Source organism: Eremothecium sinecaudum, chromosome III (assembly GCF_001548555.1).
Source record: "Eremothecium sinecaudum strain ATCC 58844 chromosome III, complete sequence".
In the NCBI taxonomy this organism is placed as follows: Eukaryota; Fungi; Ascomycota; class Saccharomycetes; order Saccharomycetales; family Saccharomycetaceae; genus Eremothecium; species Eremothecium sinecaudum.
This window is the reverse complement of record NC_030894.1, coordinates 968313-990338: the sequence shown is the minus strand read 5'-3', so window position 1 is coordinate 990338 and position 22026 is coordinate 968313. Positions and strand designations below refer to the sequence as shown.

Sequence of the window (22026 nt, the reverse complement as noted above, 5' to 3'; positions counted from 1 at the left end):
CCTGATCATGCTGGGTTGTTATACTTTTGAGCGATCTGCTTCGCTCAGATCGAGATCTTTGAGGGGTCTCCGCTGGTGTCTCCAGGAACAAAGAACGACAATAGAAGGAGTTATTCATTGCGTACGTCCTTTATGGAGCCTGCTGCACTGATTAACGCAGAGGCTAGGGCTGTCTCCTTTACGGAATTTTAAAGCTCTGCATGGAAGTTTGTTGGATATTCGTATGGTTGGTTGGGTCTTTCCTCAACGAAATGGCCCGCATTAGGTCTGCCGCCCATTGTTTTAAAATCAATGGTCACGTGGTGTATATCACTCGATACGACGTGATCCTTTTTGTTCTCATAGGGCTTGATCAACTGTTAACCAAACGACCTGCGTAGTTCACCTACAAACGACGAAGCAACCGCCGAAAGATGATTACCACGCCCACGAATGAGTCCCAGGTCATTGAGAACTTCATTAAAAAGCTGCTAGCACACCTAGATGAGTGCAATGTCGATAAATTACAGCTGTTCCCCACGTTGTTTGACCAGCACAGCTGCAAAATTATAGTAAATTCGCAGCCCTTTGCACAACCGGCCGCTTTCATACAGACTTGGCTACAGCAAGTTGTGGCCACACAACACTCTATCACTTCGATCGATTTTCACACTATCCCCGGTACTAATACAGTGATCTGCAATGTCAATTGTAAAGTGCGCTTCGAGGAAAGCGGCAGGGATCGTTCCGGCGCTGACTCCGCGATCCTCGTGTCCTCCTCCACGCCCTCTTCACGTAACAATATGCATTCAAAGGGATCACTACCATCCCGTAATCAGCGTATATGGGGTAGTTACTACGGTGTATCGATACAAATTGTTTTACACGCAAACATTTTTACAGACAACCCTCCAGCCGGTGTTATAGCGGGATTAAACTATAACTTTGTCTACAAGCCTGAGGATTCACTAATAACCATATAGGTATATCGCGGTATCTAGTCAAGAATGACCTCAGTTGCGGGAATTATTTATAACACCCATTAAAGCGGTATGAAAACTTCTCTTTCATAAGATCACCACCAGGCAAACAACCCCACCGTTTACTCTAGAATCCATGCATAGAAAGGTCACCAATGGTGGTTAAGGTGATTTGGTCATAAGTCACTCAGTGGAACACTATCATTGCACTCGTCCGTGATGATCTGAACACGCTGCGTTGTTTTTAGAGCGCCTTCGTCGGTTTTTACATCAAAATTTCACCCACTTGCGACTATCTGAGGAATAGAATCGAAAGGTGCCTATAAACTTTTGCAATGTCCGTCAGCGCTAATCTGTTGGAGCTTGTCGCTGTACAAGAGGTTGTTGGAGTGATTGTGCGTGTTGTAGAAAATTTGTAATTCCTGTAGAATGCAGAATCAGACGCCAACGTTGGAGAGTTATAGATGTTCAAATAGTAATTGTATATATAAGTTATAACTAATTCAGCAATGAGGTTAGTAATGTTCTCTTTAAAAGATAACGTTACGTAATCTCTTACGATTTGAGTTGAAAGTTAACGCAGAACGTTAGAATTATAGTAGGAATAAGTTCATCATGAAACTTTCCAGTTCTGAGAAGCTGGTGGCTCCTATAGCAGGTTTTTTTACGCTCGTAGCTATTATCCTTGTGATAATAGCAACTGCCGGTCTCACTACTACTAGAGAACCGATGGTTAACGTCTACATGGGTAATGCTGACATTACTGGTCTACAGGTGACGAAGGTCATCAGGAGAATTGAAAACGTTTACCATTTTGTTGCCGATGTTGTGCAATCTGGAAGATTGAGTGAGTCCGAGGTGCGCGATGAGTTGGGCACGATTGGTGGGTCTTCTCAGTTGGGTAGCGTGCTAGATATTCTGACTAACAATACCAACTACCACGGTACTTTGGTGGCATTGGCCGATCTTGCTGCTGCCGTTCCTGACGCTAACGAGGCCTCCGCTTCGAGATTGAAGGACCTGCATCAATTGCTAGATCTTGCTACTGACAAAGCTAGGTTCTTGAAGGCGATGGGTAGCTTGCTATCCAACCCTGCTCCTGCAACCAATGAGACTGCAAGAGCACAAGCCTTGTTGCGTGGGCTTTTGTTTGACTCCACGAACCCTGTTGACACGCTAGGAAATATGGCAACTCTCTCGAATTATACTATGGTTCAAAAGGCTGACATTTTGGCTTTCGTCGTTCTGTTCACCAATTCTAATAATATTACTGCAACCACTTATGATTTGGAGACATTGCTCAACACTAACGTTTCCACTGCATTCGTAAGAAATCTCACTTCTAGACTTCCTCCATCAGGTGACATTATCGGGGGACTAACCCAATTGGCCGGTACTCTACAAGGGCAGGAATTGACATTTGTAAGAACAATAGCTGACATTCTCAGACTCTCTAAGGACCCAATGACAGATTTGAGCATGTTGAATAGCACTGCTACTGATTCTAATGCGATTGCGTCCGCCAAGGCAAATTTCCCTCCTTTGGCCGGAGTTTTGAAAAACTCACGTAATACCACCTTCGCATTTGAGAGTGTCCAAGAATTGAGCGTTATATCCGATGACGGCTCTGCTGGTCGCTTGTTTAACCTATATGAAATCGTGAGTACATCCAGGGAGCCAACCGAAGCTCTAGTGATAATATCCAGCTTGCAAGAGAATCCAATGGATGAAGCAGGCAAAAAGTCTCTACCAGCCTTGTTTGCGCTCTTGTCATATGCCACTGATCCTATAGAAACCTTCAACGGTCTCCTTTCCTTGAACAGTCTAGCAGGTAGCTCCCCAGATACATTCAGTACCGTTGTAGGACTTTTGAACACCGCCCTCGCATACGACGGCCCACAAGAGTTTGAGCGCCAGCGCCAGGTAGAGGTTCTACCTGCAGCTTTGAGAATATTTGACGTTCCTGCAAACTTCAGACTGGGTATCTTCAGTCTGTGTGGCTTCAGATACGACGGTGATCTCAAATCCTGTACTCCAAACCACGCAGTCCAGGACTTCGACTACGGACACATCTTGTACGATTTCCTATTGGAATCCAGATTAAGACAGTACTTGGAGGCAATGTCCATTACGGAACAGGAATTCTTTTTGGAAGGCAGGCTGTTGAACCACCAAAACCTATACGTTCCAGCCGTCCGCGGTATCCTTGCCTTCAACATTATTGGAATTGTTCTCGGTCTAGTGATTATACTATCGCTAATTTTGTCATTACTATTCTCAGGTAGCCGTCTCGCATTATTTGCAAGATTTTTATCAATTCTAGTCACCATTGCATTCTTCGCTGCCGCTTTGATCGATATCATTGTCATTTCAATCATTAAATCCGGTACAGCCTATGATGATTACGGTGTCGTGTACAGCACTGGTAGTGCTTTCGCAGGTCTAGTGTGGTCCGCTTTCATCCTAACCTTCCTCAGCGCTTTCCTATTATGGACCACTCATATCAAAGCTAAGAAGGCTGCTGCTAAGGATACTCAATCAACCCCAGATGGTTTTGCTTACAGTGAAAAGCAAAAAGAACTCGGAGATGAGCAGCGGCCTATAGTTTAAGCATAGGCCTTCGCGAGAACTTTAGCCTCACAATAATCATTAATGAAGGGCTCGTCACTCTTAATCAAATGCTAATTATACTTCGACACACTTAAAAAATTATTAGGTTAATACAACTAAGTTTAATATTTTATATTATATGTACTTTTAATATGCTGACGCTTTAACTATTGTAAAAGTCACCCCATCATCTGACAGCAATCGGTAATATCGCTAATAATCGTGTAGTGGTTATTTTCTGAATTGTTTTCTTGGTTAATGCATGTTCTTCTCAATTGCACGTCGTCGCTTCGGGGTTTATCACTAGCGTAGATATAATTGGAGAGATCGGTCAAAAAAGCTGACTGTGGGGTTTGAAAAAGCTGATGCTTTGTGGGGAATAGACACTCACATCGGGCGCTTCACTAAATACCATTTAATTATTATATATGTGATATTATATCAGCTACCCTCTCTTAATTTTATAGCTGCTATCGGGAATAGTTAAATCTCCCTTTTTAATTCTTAATGAACAGTAGTTAAATTATGACTATACCATAGTCATTTAGATATTAACTAGGATACTACAAGCTTCAACGATTATGTTACTGGACTTTTATAAGAAATATAGGGTTGGTATTCTGAAAACTTCGTATGTTGTACTGTTGGCGGCTGTTGTGCAAACATTTGCGAAGGATAAGTCTACTGAAGACCATCAACAGCCGGTGACGCCCTCGATATTAAAGAAGAATAAAAAGGGAGATGAAGGCGATCAGAAAGATAGAGCTAAGAAGCGGCGGAACTTTTTGGTGGGTTTGATTCTTAAGGACCCAAAATGTGTTGCTGTATTCTTACTGCAGGCGACATTGTTGGTGATCAGGACGATGCTGACGCTACGAGTAGCGACATTAGACGGTGTTTTGGTATCGAAATTGGTGAAAGGTAGGTATTCTGAATTTGTGAAGGTGCTGTTGGGGCAGTGGATGACTTTAGGGGTTCCTGCTAGTATTGTGAATAGTTTACTGGCGTATACCACAGGGTTCTGCGCGATCACTGTCAACAAGAGGATCAGTCATCACATGCTTGATAAATATTTAAAATCGCATCACTCGTTCTATGGCGCTAATAGCATGTCTGGTAACGTGGTGAAGACGGGTAGCGTGAAAAAGGAGAAGGATGAGAAAGACGAATTAGAGAAGCGGCAGCCGCCCACTGATGGAGTTTCCATACAGGTTGTAGATCTTCCTGTGCAGTACCTAACGAGGGATGTTGGTGTGTTTTCGCACAATGCGTCGGTATTGTTGAATCAGCTCCTAAAGCCTACCCTCGACCTGTTTATGTGTTCGTTCAAATTGAGTCAGAGTTCCAATAGCAGTATGATGGCAGAGGGAACGCTAGTGCTTGGATTGATAGTCTACTTCAGCAATGTCTTTCTGAAGTTGATGCAGCCTAACTTTACTGATTTGACCGTGAAACGCACACAACTCGAGGGGTACTTCCGGACGCTGCATTCGAAATTGCACACCTATAGTGAAGAAATCGCTCTGTTTAAGGGCTATAGGACGGAGCTGTGGAACTTGGACTATGCTTTTTACCAGCTAACGGTATTCATGGCCAAGGAGTTCAAAGCAAGGGCTTTGTACGAATTTGGAACCAGTTTTATCGTCAAATATGTCTGGGGTGCTGCAGGCTTGGTTCTGTGTTCTATTCCGGTGTTCTACCGTGGTGATTCCTCAGAAGACCTTACTGCAGGCTTTATCACCAATAGGAGATTGTTGATGACAGCCTCCTCATCAGTCGGACGGTACTTTGAACTTCGCAGAAACATCCAACAGCTCAAAGGTGAGGCCATAAGACTAAATACTTTTAACGATATCCTTGAAAAGAGCAAAGCGAACTTCAGTGAAGGTAGCGATGTTCTTATTGAATATGACAACTCGAGGATTCAGTTTGTCAATATTCCTCTTGTCACTCCAGCTTTACAGGTTTTAATTCCGGAACTTAATTTTGAACTCAAACATGGTGATCATTTACTAATCATAGGTCCAAACGGTTGCGGTAAATCTTCTTTATTTAGAGTCTTGGGAGGTCTGTGGCCCGTTATGAAAAGCTTTGTAAATCCTGATAAGACAGCTAAGTTGGTGATACCCTCCAGAAATGCTGAAAATGGAAGGAAGCCCATATTCTATCTCCCCCAGAGATCTTACATGAGCAATTTCTCTTCTTTCAGAGAGCAAATAACTTATCCAGATAACACTGCCGCCGTAATTAAGAAGTACAATGGCGACCTTGAACGTTGTGACAAAGAACTCGCAGAGATCCTTTCTGTCGTTGAGCTAGATGACCTCATCAACGAAAACATGTCCATTGTAATGGCTCAGCGCTCCACCGAAGAGGATGAGGATACTGTAGATGTTTCTCTCACAGATGCTTTTAACGTCACCAGGAAGTGGTCAGAGGAGCTTTCAATTGGTATTCAACAACGTCTAGCAATGGCAAGAATGTACTACCACAGACCTAAGTTCGCTGTCTTGGATGAATGCACCTCCTCAGTCTCTCCAGAAATGGAACAGAAGATGTACACTCACGCCCAAAAGTTGGAAATATCCCTGATATCTGTTTGTCATCGTACCACACTATGGCATTTCCACAACTACCTATTGAAGTTTGATGGTAATGGCAACTACTCATTTGGTCCATTTAACCCAAAGCAAAGACTAAAGGATGAACAAAGACTGTTAGAACTGAACAAATTGTTAGAACAGGACGCCCCAATATGGAAGAAAAAACTTGAGGAACTAACAATGGCAAGAAATTCCAAACTCATCCGTGCCAATAGCAAGAAGAATTTAGATCTAGTTGCAAAAGAGGGCAAACATGAAGTAACGAAATCAGTAGCAATCAGTGCGGCTCCAAGTATATAACCTAATAATTACCAACGCTGGCTAAAATTTATTTGTATATGCAATATCATACTATTTAATGTTTAAAGGCTCGTTTCGTTTATTAAATATAAATATTTTATATATTGTACGATTTTAACTTATCCCAAACCCACACTCCTTTTTTAAAATACTAAAACCAAAGAATATCAAAACTCAATATCACCAGTTTTTATTGCTATGAGACCTCATTAGAGCCACAATCTGCTATGATCTACCTAAACTATTGGAATTATCCGGAGATTACAGCATCTGGTCAGCCTGTATTGCGTGAGAATGAGAAAGATATTTATGTCGAGCAAAATGTTGGTCTTTATCACGGAAAATCAAAGATCTTGAACAAGCAGACAGGGCGTTGCTATTTAACCTCACAGCGGCTAATTTATATTGATGACTTAATTAATTCAGGCGAATCTCTATACCTAGAACTTGATGATATTAAGGATTTGCAATACAGTTCGAAATTCTTAAAACGGTCAGCTAGGATTATAATATTCCTGAAAAGATATTCAGGATCTGATTACAGGAAAAACAGGAGTGGTGTTAACCCCCATTCATCTGTTCAGAAGTCTACATGGACGTGTCCAATATGCATGGTCACAAACGAGTCATCAGGGGAGTTGAAGGACCGTATCCCACCTTGCTTAAATTGTGGTGTCTCACCCGATTATAGTATGGTAGCGAATACTGTTGTAACAACGGTTAGCGAAACGGCTAATATTCAAGGGGGGCAGGCCGTCAATACGTGTTCCGCCTGTACGTTCATAAACCATCCGCAGTTGGGAAACTGTGAGATATGTGGAACGAGGCTTGCCACTGCGAAACAGGCATGGAATAACAATGCAGCAGGGTACCGGGATACCAGGATAAAGATCCAACTAGAGTCGAGCTCCGGTTTAAAGGAGGGGGATGCTCCGTTTGTCCAAATCAGCTTTCATAAATCGGACGGACAAATCTTCTTCCAAGCATTGAGTAAGGTGCTGGAAAGTCTAGAGGACAGCCAACTGAAGCATTTATACAATCAAAACCTAGTGTCAGTAAATGGTGTGGCACTAAACAGTGAGTTAATACTAAATGAAAATAAGACTAACCAGATCGGCATAGCGAGCTTGGAGAGAAGTAAAGAACAACAAATTCTTAAGAATGACATTCTTTTGAACAATGCATTGACAGATTTGAACAACTTAATGGCGTTGGCTAATGACATAGAAAATCTATACAAGAATGATGGAGGAAACAGGGATAAAGAGTTGCCACTTCTCATTATAGATAGGGACAAGTTCCTGAATAAATCCGCCTTCTTGGATGAGATTTCCAGGGAAATATATCAGCTTTTAATATCGGAGTTCAAAGACCAAATGGAAACAAATGGGGGGATACTAGTGACAATGGTAGATCTGTATGCTCTATACAACAAAACAATGAGAATTGGCACTGGCTTCATTTCTCCCCAGGAAATGAGGGAAGCTTGTGAAAGGTTCCCCAAACTTGGGCTAACGGAAATGAAACTCACGAAGGTGAATAACCGAGTGCTTTGTATTTCATCCGGAAACTCATTCGAATTCATCAAAAAGAAAATCATCAACATTGCAGAAGTTACACCGGGGTCGGACTTATTACAAATAGCGCAGTCACTCAACCAGAACAACTCCAACACATGGGCCATAGGGATTGTAATGGAAGTCTTACAGAACTGCATAACTGAAGGTGATTTATTAATAGATGAACAGATTAGTGGGATACACTATTATGTAAATTCTAAGTGGACAAACGGCAAAAAACCGACAACGACTGAATAATCTCTGCGCAGCAGAAAGACATCAAGTAACACACTTAATCAAATTGTATGATTGTTTATCAATCCCTTATATGGCATGGAGCCATAACTCTATCAAACAATAACATTTTTCTGAGGAGAAGACCCCAAATTATTTTCGGTATTGGAGCTCATCAATCTTGGAAGGCCTTCTATTTGAGCTACAACAAATTCTTTCTCATCCAATAACGTGGAGTCCTTGGTATCCAAGCCAAAATTCTCAAAAAACTTTAATAATTTATCACGATTCTTGATCAATATGTCCAGTACTGGTTTGGATTTCCTAGGATTAGCCACAACAACCTTAAAAACATTAAACGACTCCAACTGCAAATTCTTTGAGCGGTCGCTTAATAAAATCATGCTCAATTTTAAGTTCTCAGGGGAATTAATGTAATTGTTCATTAGTTGGCCATATGCTCGGTTAAGTATCATTGTCCGCAACAATTTTACGCTCTGTCGCTTGGTCACATAATTGCCGTGCGCCATCAACATGTTAATCCGATCGATAAACTTTTTTATGTTAGCATCCTGGTTAAAGAACTCAGTAGCAACAAGCTTCGTATGCGTAGTAAATAGCTCCGTCAAGATTTGTAAGCTCTCGGTGCTCACTTCAAAGGAACCTAGCCGTGCAAACTCAAAGAAATTCCAAATTTGGGAATTCCGCAAGAACAAGCGGCATAATTGCTCATACTTCATTGACTCCAATATCATCCCGCCGACCGTTAGGAATATTTCCGTGCCATGAAGCTTATTCAGCGCCAATTCTGACACCCGGAGCATATATGACAAAATCTTTGGCTTCGTAACTAAGTAGTCAACAGTGGTAAATTTGTTGTCCTTAGATCGCCTCAAGCATGTCGCGAATATTAATGCCACGTCTTTCCTTGATTCAAAGTCAAGCTCATGCAAATGCAGCAATAGATCATACAACAAATCTGCCTCATAGATTGCTGAATATAGCTCATCGATTGCTTCGCTAGTGGGGGCAGGATCAGTCTCTCCAAGCATGAAATCTTTTGTACCAGTAATATACTTGGTACATTCATCTTGTACCTTTTTCCTATTATCAGGACCAGATAGCTCGAATTTGGACAACTGTTCAGTAAGATGCTTAACGTAATCCCCGGGAGTCTTTGGACTCTTCTTCCACCAAAACGTCATTTATAATCCTATTAACCGTTAACACTAGATCAATATAACAGAAACGTACCTGGAAACTTCTAGCTCCGCTGATATATATCAACAAGAATTTGATAATTAGGATCCTCCCTGGTCACAAAAGTTGTATACGACGTAGTCAAATAGTTGCTCTTGCAATGTCGCCGCGTAAGAATAGAGATAAAAAACAAAACACAGGTCACGTGACATATTGTCCGAAGATATGCTTATCTAACTCCGGGAGTATATGGTAGGCTTAGAAGACTTTGGTAACTGTAGATCATCCGAATGCTGTTTTTATTGGATGTGTAGTTTGTCTCATATTGTGTTTGCATTCGTCCCAATTGTATCTGTGAAAAAATCTTTACATTAAACATATAAAGATAAACTTAAAAATTTGTTCTCGGCAAACTACAACATAAATAGCTGTGGAAGGTTCATCTAAGTCGTTGGAAGGCTAATGTCGACTAGCTCTACTGAAATTTCTAGTGTAGGTAAGCTACAAACTATGTTGTTTGAGCCTGGTTTAGCTTGTACTACTGTCAAGTTAAATAAAACCATTGAAATTGAAAAACCACCACACCAGCAAGCACACCAGGAGATCTTTTCAGCACTTAAGAATCATATCGATAACATTAATAAAGATACCTGTGATGCTGGTGGCGAAAACTCATTCTTTGTTTGTGATTTGAGCGAGATTGAGAGAGTCTATAAATATTGGAAACAAGAGCTACCGCGTGTGAAGCCGTTTTACGCCGTTAAATGCAACCCAAAGATAGAAGTATTGAAGACTATGAATTTTCTTGGAATAAACTTTGACTGCGCTTCTAAGAATGAGATTGAAACGGTGTTAAATTTGGGTGTTGATCCTTCCCGGATTATTTATGCCAATCCATGCAAGGCGGCTTCTTTTATACGATTTGCAGCCTCAAAGGGAGTGAGAAGACTAACATTTGACAATGTTGAGGAGTTACATAAAATTGCTAGATTCCACCCAGACGCCGAGCTCTTGTTACGGATAGCTACTGATGACTCAACTGCGCAGTGTCGTCTCTCAACGAAGTTTGGGTGTAGTTTACCCGACGTGCCGAGCTTGGTTGCCACTGCTAAGGAGTTGAACTTGAACTTGATTGGTGTGTGCTTTCACGTGGGGTCGGGGGCATCTGATTTCACATCTCTTATTGATTCTGTTCGCGATGCTCGCTATGTGTTTGACTACGTAGCTAAGCAAACAGACATGCCCGCTTTGCGCGTGTTGGATGTTGGCGGAGGCTTCCAGTTTGAAAGCTTCCACGAATCTGCTAATTATTTGAGCTCAGCCTTGGATCGCTATTTCCCTGAGCACATGAATGTTGAGATTATCGCTGAACCTGGTCGGTTGCTTGTGGCTACTGCATTCACTCTTGCCTCTCACGTGATTGCGAAACGCAAGAATAGTGATGGAAGCGCGATGCTCTATATAAATGATGGTGTCTATGCCAACATGAACTGCATAATATTTGACCACCAAGCAGCTAAACCCATGGTATTGTATCACGCGGACAACTACCACTATATGGACTTCAATTCTTCATCGAAAATTAAAACCCCGCAGTGCAGGAACCAGGTCTCTATATGGGGTCCAACGTGCGATGGCCTAGACTGTATAACCAACAGTTACCACTTGAAGTATGATTTGACGGTGGGGGACTGGTTGTACTTTCCAAACCTAGGAGCTTACACTTCAAGTGCTGCAACTCCATTCAACGGTTTCGACCAGGCTATTCAGGTGATATATATTAAAACAGGACAGAAATACGATTCTCCTCTATAGATTTTTATATTATATAATCGGATTCTGTATGTTAAACTTCTTTTTGTTCGCGGCGAAAGTTCGATACATTAAGTATGAAAAATAAGGTAAGGTAACTGAGCTAGACGAATTAATATTTAGAAGCAACAGAGTGCGATGTGTAGCTGCCAAATTGTATATACAAGGCCTACTTTAGAGAATACAATCTCCTACAAACAATATGAAAAGACTTATCCTCGGATGAAGGGGTTCCCTCTAACGCAACAAAGCGAACTGCCGGTTTTATACGGCGGAGGCCGCAACTTCTACTTTGGCCTGCTTCCTACCAACGACACTCAACCCTTTGAAGACGCAGACCTGTTTGTTTTAGATTCCTGCATTGTAATATGGCTACAAGCGTGGGACCGAGGCCTTCAAATTCCATATCAAGGGCTTGTGTATCATGCTGTCAGGAAAGTAGATACTCAACAGATACCTGAAACAAGCACTCTAGAGCTGATCATAACGGTAGAACGTGATGACGTGCTGAACCAATTCTTCCCTGTCCAAACAACCGCCGCTGCTTATGCAATGTCAACTGTGGAACTGGTCTTAAGACCAAAATACGGAAACCATGATAGGCATTACAACGTGGACGTCGAAACCCTGTTCACTTTCCGCGATTTCGGTTTAAACCGCGGCAATGCCATGGTCCTAAATAGCAACAAGGCCATCGCAACTTGCATGGATCTCCACGAATCCGCTTCGTCCACAGAAGAGGATGCATGTCAATCACAAAACACGTACACGCAAGATGAAAACGACCCTAACCTTAATCCCAACAATACCTACATGCCATTCACTACCGTCCTTAACGACATAGCCAGCGCACACCATCTTGCTAGCACTACGCCCTTTCGCGACATCACAACGGAACAATCAACGGCAGGCGTCTCACTACAGTTTTATGCTGATTTGCCGCTGGCAGGAACGAAGCAGCCACGGCCCACTTGCGACGATAACGTCCAAGGAAAGAGACATAAGGACCTCTAAAATAACCAACATGAATCCCAGTTTCTAGTTCAACAATATCCGGATGACATTATCGCCGCCCACACACCACCAGTTTCCCGTGTCCAACATCCAACAACCCTTCCTGGGCTACTACGCCACCCAACAAATGCTGTAGTACTCAACCAAAATCGCCTAGATATGCGCAAGCTGGCCCGTACACAACCGCATGTCAACTTTAAGTTCAACCAAATCTCTTCCGCAGCTATAACCTGTTGCGTACTGTAAAACCTGCTACATGACTTAAGCACAACATATATCGCTACTCTCACAAAGCATAAATAAATATAAGTACTACGGATTTCAATCTCACTTAAGCTTCTACCACTTACGATATTTTCGATCCTAGATAAGGAAGCTAAGAAAATTTATTACTCTTATCTATTTTGCATTCCATTACAAGTGCTAGCTACCGCCCACTGCATTTAACTATTAAGGTTGCAATTTAACTACTGTAATTCGTTTGCACACTCCTGTTTCACCTGTAGTTTGAACACAACAGCACATTATAAAAGTATGTTTAGGTTTTCACCTCCCGTTCCGCTGATTCTTCTACCGCTGTCTTTCTTTGCCGGATTATGATTTCACATGGGCAGTTTCAGATTTACACTGTATCAGAAATGGAAGGCTTGCATTCGAGGGATTTTGCCGCCCAGCAAAGAAATTTTTTCATAAATAGGTGGCGATCTTCCAGATACTAACCATTAGTAACGAAGAGGTTGCAAAAGAAGGGGTATTGGGCGATTGGCGGACGTTTTAAGCACTTAATAGAGAATCAAAATTACTAACTGTATCAAGTCACACGACACTAGTTGCAACATAAACGAATGATTTCTACAACTACAAGACCGTTGACCCTTGCGCACGGTAAAATCGAGCATTGTCTGTCGGTACCCACTGGAGTGTTTTTGACTGCGTCGCAGTTGCAGGTAGCTTTTTCAAAGACTTTAGATGCTCCAACAGAGGGATATGCGTCGGATAACGAGCCTGCATCTCCAGCGGAGCTGCTAGCTAAGTTCATTGGATATGTTGCATCGTTGGTTGTTCCAGAGAATGAGTGCGACTACAACGATGTACTGCGGGTTGCGTTAGGCGACTTTGAGTCTACATATATGAGGGGTGATGAAGTCCATACTTTGGCCGCAGCGCTCTTGGTTGATGAGGAATACCCCACAACCTTGGCCAAAGTGAAGGATTTGATTAAGGACTATTTGTATGCTAGAGGTCAGGCAAAGGTTCCTTTTGTTAAGTCTGATTCTGCGTTGTTTCGCAGCGCCGCTTCAAAAGACGCCCAGCTGGTGGCGATCTTTGGAGGCCAGGGGAATACTGATGACTACTTTGAGGAGTTGAGAGAACTGTATCACATGTACCGGTCGCTTGTTTCCGACGTGGTGGATATTGCTGCTGATCATGTGACTCAGCTTGTGAGATCTGTGGATAGTGCGGAGAAGGTATACAATAAAGGTTTCGATTTCAAGCAGTGGTTGCAGCATCCAGAGCGCACTCCGGACAACGACTATTTGTTGTCCATTCCTATTTCTTGTCCTTTGATTGGTGTGATACAGTTGGCGCACTATGCGTTGACTGCCAGGATATTGGGTTTCACTCCTGGAGAATTGAGATCCCACATGGTGGGTGCTACTGGTCACTCGCAGGGTTTGGCCACTGCAATTGCGATTGCCGAAGCTGATTCTTGGGATTCCTTTTTTATGTCATTAAAGAAAAACATCTCTCTATTATTTTTCATTGGTTTACGTTGTTACCAAGTTTACCCTAAAACGTCATTATCGCCAACCATTGTAGAGGATTCCGTTGAGAATGGCGAAGGTGTTCCTTCTCCTATGTTGTCCATTTCCAACTTGACCAGGGAACAGACGCAAGCCTTTGTAGATAAGACCAATGCTCACTTACCTCCTAAGAAGCATATCGTGATTTCATTGATTAACGGTGCTAGAAACTTAGTTATTTCTGGTCCTACACAATCACTATACGGTTTAAACGTCGCCTTAAGAAAGGCCAAGGCACCTCCTGGATTAGATCAATCCAGAATTCCACACAGCGAGAGAAAGTTGAAGGTTACTAACAGGTTTTTGCCTGTTGCATCTCCATTCCACTCACACTTATTGCTCGGCGCTAATGAGTTAATCAAGAAGGATTTGTCTGATAGAGGAATAGAATTCCATCAATCCGACCTGAAATTGCCAGTGTACGATACATTTGATGGCCATGATTTAAGAACACACGAGGGTTCTATCTCTGAGAGAGTCGCTTTATGTATTACCCAGCTACCGGTCAACTGGGAAAAAGCCACTAAATTCAATGCAACTCATATCTTGGACTTTGGTCCAGGAGGCTCTTCAGGCTTAGGTGTTTTGACCTACAGAAATATGGATGGTACTGGTATTCGCATTATCATTGCTGGTGCAATGGGTAATAACAATGCGGAAGACGATTATGGATTCAAGGAAGAGTTGTTTGATAGGAGGGAAACTGGCTTGAAGTTTGCACCAAATTGGTTAAAGGAATACCATCCAAAGTTGGTCAAAACCAAGAATGGAAAAATATATGTCGATACCAAGTTCTCTAGATTATTGGGAAGAGCTCCACTTTTAGTTCCAGGTATGACACCTACTACTGTGTCGCCAGACTTTGTTGCTGCCACGCTTAATGCAGGATATCATATTGAATTAGCTGGTGGTGGTTACTTTTCTCCAGATGGTATGACAAAGGCCATTGAAGACCTTATTTCCAAAACTAAGAAAGGTACTGGTATTGGCATTAACTTGATTTATGTTAACCCAAGAATGTTGCAATGGGGTATTCCTTTGATAAGAAACCTCATAGCGAAGGGATATCCAATTCAGTCCTTGACTATTGGTGCTGGTGTTCCATCTTTGGAAGTTGCAAGTGAATATATTACAACTTTAGGGCTTTCTCACCTAGGTTTAAAACCTGGTTCCCTTGATGCTATCTCACAGGTGATTGCCATCGCAAAGGCTCATCCAAATTTCCCAATTGTCTTGCAATGGACTGGTGGCCGTGGTGGTGGGCATCACTCTTTTGAAAACTTCCATAGTCCATTATTGCAAATGTATGCCAAGATCAGAAGGCAATCAAATATTATTCTAATCGCAGGATCTGGGTTTGGTTCTGCTGAAGATACTTATCCTTACCTAACTGGTGAATGGTCCACGAAATTCAATTTCCCACCAATGCCATTGGACGGTTTCTTGTTTGGATCTAGAGTCATGATTGCAAAGGAAGCCAAAACCTCCCCTGCAGCAAAGCAAGCAATTGCTGCATGTCCTGGTGTTCCAGATGAAGAATGGGAATCTACATACAAGAAGCCTACTGGTGGTATTGTTACGGTGCGCTCAGAAATGGGTGAGCCAATCCACAAAATTGCAACAAGAGGTGTTATTTTATGGAAGGAGCTAGATGATACAATTTTCAAGCTTCCAAAGAATAAGCTACAAGAAGCTTTGGACGCAAAGAGGGACTACATTATTTCTAAACTAAACTCTGACTACCAGAAGCCTTGGTTTGCAACCGTTGATGGTCAGATTCGCGACCTTGGTGACATGACTTATGAGCAAGTTACAAGAAGAATGGTTGAATTAATGTACATTAAATCTAGAAAGGAGTGGATTGATGTCACTTTAAGGAACTTTACTGGTGATTTCATTCGTAGAATCGAAGAAAGATTCACAAAGAAATCCACTGAATCATTAATTCAATCTTACAATTTGTTAAACGAGCCTGAAAAAGCCTTGAACACTATTTTTGAGGCATACCCCGCTGCTAAGACACAATTTGTTAATGCACAGGATGTCGACTATTTCCTCGAATGTGCTCAAAGACCATCACAGAAGCCTGTTCCTTTTGTTCCTGTTTTGGATCACAGATTTGAATTCTTCTTTAAGAAGGACTCTCTATGGCAATCAGAAAGGATTGAAGCTGTTGTCGGCGAAGATGTCCAAAGAGTTTGTATTCTCCACGGTCCGGTTGCTGCTCAATTCACTAAGAATATTGACGAACCTATCAAGAGTATTATGGATAGTATTCATGATGGTCACATTAAGAAGTTGATCAACGATTTCTACGGTGGCGACGAATCTAAGATTCCAGTATATGAATACTTTGGTAAAGTTTCTAAAACTGTTCAATACGATAACTTTGTTGAATCTAATGGTGTTATTGAATACCACGCTTCTGAAGATACTGATCCTGAAACATGGTTCAATGTGTTAGCAGGTACTGAAAGAAACTGGAGAAATGCCTTCTTCACAACATCAATTATTGTGCAAGGGTCAATGTACGATAGAAATCCTGCTAGAAAAGTTTTCAAACCATGCAAGGGTATGGTTGTCAGGGTCACCGACAAGGATGATGCTTTGAAGACGACATTGACCCTTTTGGAACCTGTTCAAGGTACTACCAAGCCCACTGCAACCTTGAAGTTAATTGGCGAAAACTTGATTGAATTGCGTTTGATTGAGAATAGAACTCTTGATGGCAATCCTGTTTCCGTGCCATTCATATATAATTACAATGTGGATGACGGGTTTGCACCAATTGTTGAGCAAATGGAAGGCCGTAATAAGGCCATTAAGGAACTTTACTGGAAGTTGTGGTTGAAGGAGCCTATGAACTTGGACTTCGACCCAAGATCTGTGATCAAGGGTGGCGAATTCAAAATTACTGCTAAAGATATTGCTGAGTTTACGCACGCCATTGGTAACAATTGTGAGGATTTCGTTAAAGGTAGAGGTAATGTCTTATTTGCTCCAATGGATTTCGCTATTGTTGTTGGCTGGCAAGTGTTGATTAAGGCGATTTTCCCTAACGCTATCGACGGTGATTTGTTGAAATTAGTGCACTTATCAAACTCTTACAGAATGATACCTGGTGCCTCACCATTGCAGGAAAACGATGTGGTTAGCTCTTCTGCTCTAATTAAATCTTGTATCATCCAGGACAACGGTAAAATTGTCGAAGTTGTTGGTACTGTTTGGAGAGAAGGTAAGCCAGTTATAGAGGTTACCTCCAGTTTCTTCTACCGCGGTAACTATTCGGACTATGAAAAGACTTTCAAGAGACAAAAGGAGCCAACTTACATTGTTCATGTCGCTAGCCAAAAGGATGTCGCTGTTTTGAAATCTAAAGACTGGTTCCATCTAGATGATGAAGAGATTGACTTATTGGGTAGAACCTTGACTTTCGAAACAGAAAGTGAGGTTACCTTTAAGGACCAAAATGTGTACTCATTTATTAAGTGTGAAGGTAAGGTCATGATGGAGCTGTCTACAAGAGAAGTTGTTCCAATCGGTGTTGTTGCTTACGAGGCTGGTAAATCTCACGGTAACCCCGTTATTGACTATTTGTCAAGAAATGGTTCAACATTGGAATACAAGGTTAACTTGGAAAACCCTATCCCAATTGCCGTCGTTGAGTCTCTTGCACCAGGTACAAACGAGCCATACGCTAGAGTTTCTGGCGATTTGAACCCTATCCATGTTTCTCGTCACTTCGCTAATTACGCTGACTTAGAGGGAACCATTACTCATGGTATGTACACTTCGGCTACTGTAAGAGCTATGGTTGAAACTTGGGCTGCTGATAACATTTCTTCCAGAGTTCGCGCATACAGTTGTAACTTTGTCGGTATGGTTCTACCAAATACTCCTCTAAAGACTAGTATTGAACATGTCAGTATGATCAACGGTCGTAAACTGATTAAGTTCGAAACTAGAGACGATAAGGATAATGTTGTCTTAACTGGTGAGGCTGAAGTACAACAACCTGTCTCTACCTTTGTTTTCACTGGTCAAGGTTCTCAAGAACAAGGTATGGGTATGGACTTATACCAAAAGTCTTCAATTGCTAGGGTTGTTTGGGACAGAGCTGATACTCATTTCAAGGAAAACTACGGTTTCTCCATCTTGGATATCGTCAGAAACAACCCTAAGGAGTTGACTGTTCACTTTGGTGGTGAGAAGGGTAGAGCTATTAGAGAAAACTATACGTCAATGATATTTGAAACTGTGATAGATGGTAAACTAAGGACTGAAAAGATTTTCAAATCTATTACCGAAGACAGTGTCTCTTACACTTTCAAGTCTGATACAGGTTTGTTATCAGCCACTCAATTTACCCAACCAGCTTTGACCTTGATGGAAAAAGCATCCTTTGAAGACTTGAAACATAAGGGATTAATTCCTGCAGAGGCTGCTTTTGCTGGTCACTCTCTCGGTGAATATGCTGCCTTAGCATCTTTGGCAGATGTGATGTCAATTGAATCTTTGGTTGAAGTTGTCTTCTACAGAGGTATGACTATGCAAGTTGCAGTGCCAAGAGATAGCGAAGGTAAATCGAACTACGGTATGGTAGCCGTTAACCCAAGCAGGATTTTCTCTTCCGATTCTCAAGATGCAATGTTGTTTATTGTTGATAGAGTTGGTAAGAGAACCAACTGGTTAATCGAAATTGTCAATTACAATGTCGAAAACCAACAATATGTTGCGGCTGGTGATTTGAGAAGTTTGGACACTCTAAACAATGTCTTGAACTTCATCAAAGTCAAGAACATTGATATTATCAAATTAAGAGAAACCATGAGTATGGAAGAGGTAACCAACCACTTAAACGAAATTATCGACGAAGTTGCCAAGGAGTCCCTAGCTAAGCCACAACCTATTGAATTGGAAAGAGGTTTCGCTTGTATTCCTCTACGTGGTATCTCTGTCCCATTCCATTCATCATATTTAAGAAATGGTGTTAAGCCATTCAAGAACTTCTTGAAGAAGAGTGTTGTTAAGGAAAACATTAAGGCTGATAGGTTGGTCGGAAAGTACATTCCAAACTTGACCGCCAAACCATTCGAGATTACTAAGGAATACTTCCAAGAAGTTTACGACTTGACCGGATCCGAGAAGATAAAGGAGGTCTTGGACAACTGGGAAAAGTACCAATCTTGATTTTTTATTTCAACTTTGGTTTTAAGGCCATGTCTGCATTTATAAAAGGAGATCAGCGCTGCTCTCCGAGTAAGTAGGCATTGCCAATAGAAAGCAAAAAAACATTCGAAGGGACATTCGCTACAATGAATGCCTCACAGTACATTGGATTTTTCTGTACTTAGTTTTAGTTTTATTTTAACTTATTCGCTGTATCTAATAAATTGTTCATATATTATCAGTAAAATTGTCTACTCTATGCAATGTAATGTCAAGTCTGAAAAGGCGTTAAGCCAAATTGAGTTCCTAAGTAACTTACCACTCTCAAAGTCAGTCAGAATCCTACAATCAGTAAAGTAAGATTCGATAGCATCGAATTCTAGTTCTGGTTCTCGATATTGAATCTTATTCCTTCTTTTTCGAGATTTCTTAGATACATACCGAACAAAGCCATCATTTACCATCGGACAAGATCCCAAGCCTCCTAAGTTAAGTAGATTCACAAGCTTACTCATCAATGGGTACTTTTCAAACAATTCCTGTTTAGTGTATCTATCTGTGTGCTGAAGTAAGTGGTTTGCCAAGAAGATCCGCGGCTGTTCTTCTTTTACAACCACCTCACTAAGAGACAAAGGAGCATGTGGAAGATAGTAAAGAGTATTTCTGCTGCATTCCAAGTCCCACGGAACCTTCTCATCAACGCTCCAAGAGTCCCCAAGTGATTCTATAAACTTGATATCATCCTTATTGAAAACAGGGTCGTAAACAGAACACCTTATTGATGCTGATGTAAGAAAATCGATCATTTCTAGCAAGAGAGCCAACTGGTATCTAGCTGGCGAGTCTTTACTAAAGCTACCAAGCGCTAAACATCGTACTCTATCGATTTCCGAAACAAATGAAGCTAGTTTGTCTTTCAACTCTAGAAACATTTTACTGTTTCTTACAACCTTCCTATCATGCTCCAAAAGTTCGGGAAAAGGCATCCTATTACATTTCCCGACACTACTGCTTTCAGTGAAACCCTCCATGCTCCACAACCCCAACAGCTTGCCCTTTGTATTGCTTCTATCTTTGGCTTTCGTTACTCATAAAGAAGTCTCTCTAACGCCACCAGATAGTTTACCCGGCCGGTCCTTTGTCATGTGACTAAAGTGTGATGCTTTTATTGGGTGGAATTAAAAATAAGTTGTACGGAAAAATTTTCTTACCTGCCTCATCGCCCTTTATTCACCAACTCAAAGTATTTCCTTTGCTATCCTTGGTTCATTAGCCTACGGTGTTGGGTGAATGATCGGTTAACTTTTTCTCGGCTATATATTTAAATTGTCATCAGTTTCTTCTACTCTAAAGGTCATTGATTGTGAACAGCAGCGAGATATGCGTAAGTGTAAGGTATTTGTTGGTAATTCTCATCCAGAGTTGGGCAATCTCGTTTGTGAGAAGCTCGGAATTAAGCCAGCTCCATGTACTTTAAAAAAGTTCGCTAACGGTGAAACATCTGTGCAAATCGGGGTTTCTGTTAGAGACGAAGATGTCTATGTTATACAATCCGGTTCGCCTTTCATTAATGATCATATAATGGAGTTGTTGATTTTGGTTTCAGCTTGCAGGGGTGGTTCAGCTAAGAAGATTACTGCAGTTATTCCACAGTTTCCATACTCTAAACAATGCAAGATGAAGAGACATAGGGGAGCTATTACTGCCCGAATGCTTGCTAACTTGCTGGTGATGGCTGGAGCGGATCATATTGTTTCTATGGATCTACACGCATCGCAAATGCAAGGCTTTTTTACAAAGCCAGTGGACAACTTATATGGTGGTCCAAGTTTGGCTAAATGGATTCGCGAGAATATTGAAGATTATCAGAACGTAGTTGTCGTTTGTAAGAACCCAGGTGGTACGAAAAGGGTAACCGCGTTAGCTGATTTCTTGAAGATCAACTTTGCTATGATACATACTGATAGACGGCGGTCTAAGGATTTGTATTCTCAAAATAAGGATATGACTCAGCTAAGGTTACGCAAGCAGTCTATGTTGAGAAAGAATAGACCTATTGTCAGACCAGGTGCTACTGAAAACGAGGAGGAGAACATTATACTTACGAATGGTATCCAGACGGCTAGAGTTGTCAACGGACATGTCATCGATGATGATGTTGACGATGCTTACAAATCCGAGGCTATAGATTCGGATCATGAGGGATCTATTGGTAGCGATTCACACCCTATTGGTGGCTGTTATGAAACTGCCGCTGATTCTGATGACGACGAAACTCCTGAGGAGTTACAGGAAGAAAAACTGATTACTTTAGTTGGTAACGTTAACGGCCATGCAGCTATTATTCTCGATGATTTAATCGATAGACCGGGGTCCTTTATTGCTGCTGCAGAGCATATGTCGAAGAACTGTGGGGCTAAAAAGGTTTACGTTGTTGCTACACATGGTATTTTTACTGGTGACTGTTTGGAGCAACTGGAAGCATCAGACTATATTCATCAAATTATTGTGACCAACACTTATCCAATAAACAAAGAGCACATGGAAAACTCTAAGAAGTTGGTAGTGATTGATGTTTCTAGTATTTTTGCAGAGTGTATCCGTCGTGATCACTATGGAGAGTCGATATCTGTATTATTTGACTCCTTGAGGACACTTTGAGGGACCCTTCGCATCAAATGGTTATCTGATAATTCATTCAAATATTTATTCTATTCATATTGGAATTATGCACTTGGTGATGTATACTATTATGTTTAAT

General features: G+C 41.5%; 10 protein-coding genes across 10 annotated transcripts; 8 read left to right on the top strand and 2 right to left on the bottom strand.

The window, feature by feature from the left end:
- Positions 1-413: 413 nt before the first annotated feature.
- On the top strand, positions 414-962 carry MTR2 (Mtr2p; the record flags this gene model as incomplete). Its single annotated transcript, XM_018131158.1, has 1 exon — positions 414-962. One exon carries the CDS (start codon positions 414-416, stop codon positions 960-962), a length of 549 nt encoding a protein of 182 aa, XP_017986954.1.
- Positions 963-1574: 612 nt separating this feature from the next.
- On the top strand, positions 1575-3569 carry FAT3 (Fat3p; the record flags this gene model as incomplete). The annotated part of the gene is made up of 1 exon (XM_018131159.1): positions 1575-3569. The coding sequence occupies one exon, from the start codon at positions 1575-1577 to the stop codon at positions 3567-3569; it is 1995 nt and encodes a 664-aa protein (XP_017986953.1).
- A 581-nt stretch (positions 3570-4150) lies between these two features.
- On the top strand, positions 4151-6472 carry PXA2 (ATP-binding cassette long-chain fatty acid transporter PXA2; the record flags this gene model as incomplete). Its single annotated transcript, XM_018131160.1, has 1 exon — positions 4151-6472. One exon carries the CDS (start codon positions 4151-4153, stop codon positions 6470-6472), a length of 2322 nt encoding a protein of 773 aa, XP_017986952.1.
- Positions 6473-6699: 227 nt separating this feature from the next.
- VPS36 (ESCRT-II subunit protein VPS36) lies at positions 6700-8289 on the top strand (the record flags this gene model as incomplete). The annotated part of the gene is made up of 1 exon (XM_018131161.1): positions 6700-8289. One exon carries the CDS (start codon positions 6700-6702, stop codon positions 8287-8289), a length of 1590 nt encoding a protein of 529 aa, XP_017986951.1.
- A 92-nt stretch (positions 8290-8381) lies between these two features.
- HYM1 (Hym1p) lies at positions 8382-9470 on the bottom strand (the record flags this gene model as incomplete). Its single annotated transcript, XM_018131162.1, has 1 exon — positions 8382-9470. The coding sequence occupies one exon, from the start codon at positions 9468-9470 to the stop codon at positions 8382-8384; it is 1089 nt and encodes a 362-aa protein (XP_017986950.1).
- Positions 9471-9927: 457 nt separating this feature from the next.
- Positions 9928-11280, top strand: SPE1 (ornithine decarboxylase SPE1; the record flags this gene model as incomplete). Its single annotated transcript, XM_018131163.1, has 1 exon — positions 9928-11280. One exon carries the CDS (start codon positions 9928-9930, stop codon positions 11278-11280), a length of 1353 nt encoding a protein of 450 aa, XP_017986949.1.
- A 135-nt stretch (positions 11281-11415) lies between these two features.
- LOT5 (Lot5p) lies at positions 11416-12291 on the top strand (the record flags this gene model as incomplete). Its single annotated transcript, XM_018131164.1, has 1 exon — positions 11416-12291. One exon carries the CDS (start codon positions 11416-11418, stop codon positions 12289-12291), a length of 876 nt encoding a protein of 291 aa, XP_017986948.1.
- Positions 12292-13136: 845 nt separating this feature from the next.
- Positions 13137-19286, top strand: FAS1 (tetrafunctional fatty acid synthase subunit FAS1; the record flags this gene model as incomplete). The annotated part of the gene is made up of 1 exon (XM_018131165.1): positions 13137-19286. One exon carries the CDS (start codon positions 13137-13139, stop codon positions 19284-19286), a length of 6150 nt encoding a protein of 2049 aa, XP_017986947.1.
- A 230-nt stretch (positions 19287-19516) lies between these two features.
- Positions 19517-20296, bottom strand: BER1 (Ber1p; the record flags this gene model as incomplete). Its single annotated transcript, XM_018131166.1, has 1 exon — positions 19517-20296. The coding sequence occupies one exon, from the start codon at positions 20294-20296 to the stop codon at positions 19517-19519; it is 780 nt and encodes a 259-aa protein (XP_017986946.1).
- A 349-nt stretch (positions 20297-20645) lies between these two features.
- PRS1 (ribose phosphate diphosphokinase subunit PRS1) lies at positions 20646-21926 on the top strand (the record flags this gene model as incomplete). The annotated part of the gene is made up of 1 exon (XM_018131167.1): positions 20646-21926. One exon carries the CDS (start codon positions 20646-20648, stop codon positions 21924-21926), a length of 1281 nt encoding a protein of 426 aa, XP_017986945.1.
- Positions 21927-22026: the final 100 nt, after the last annotated feature.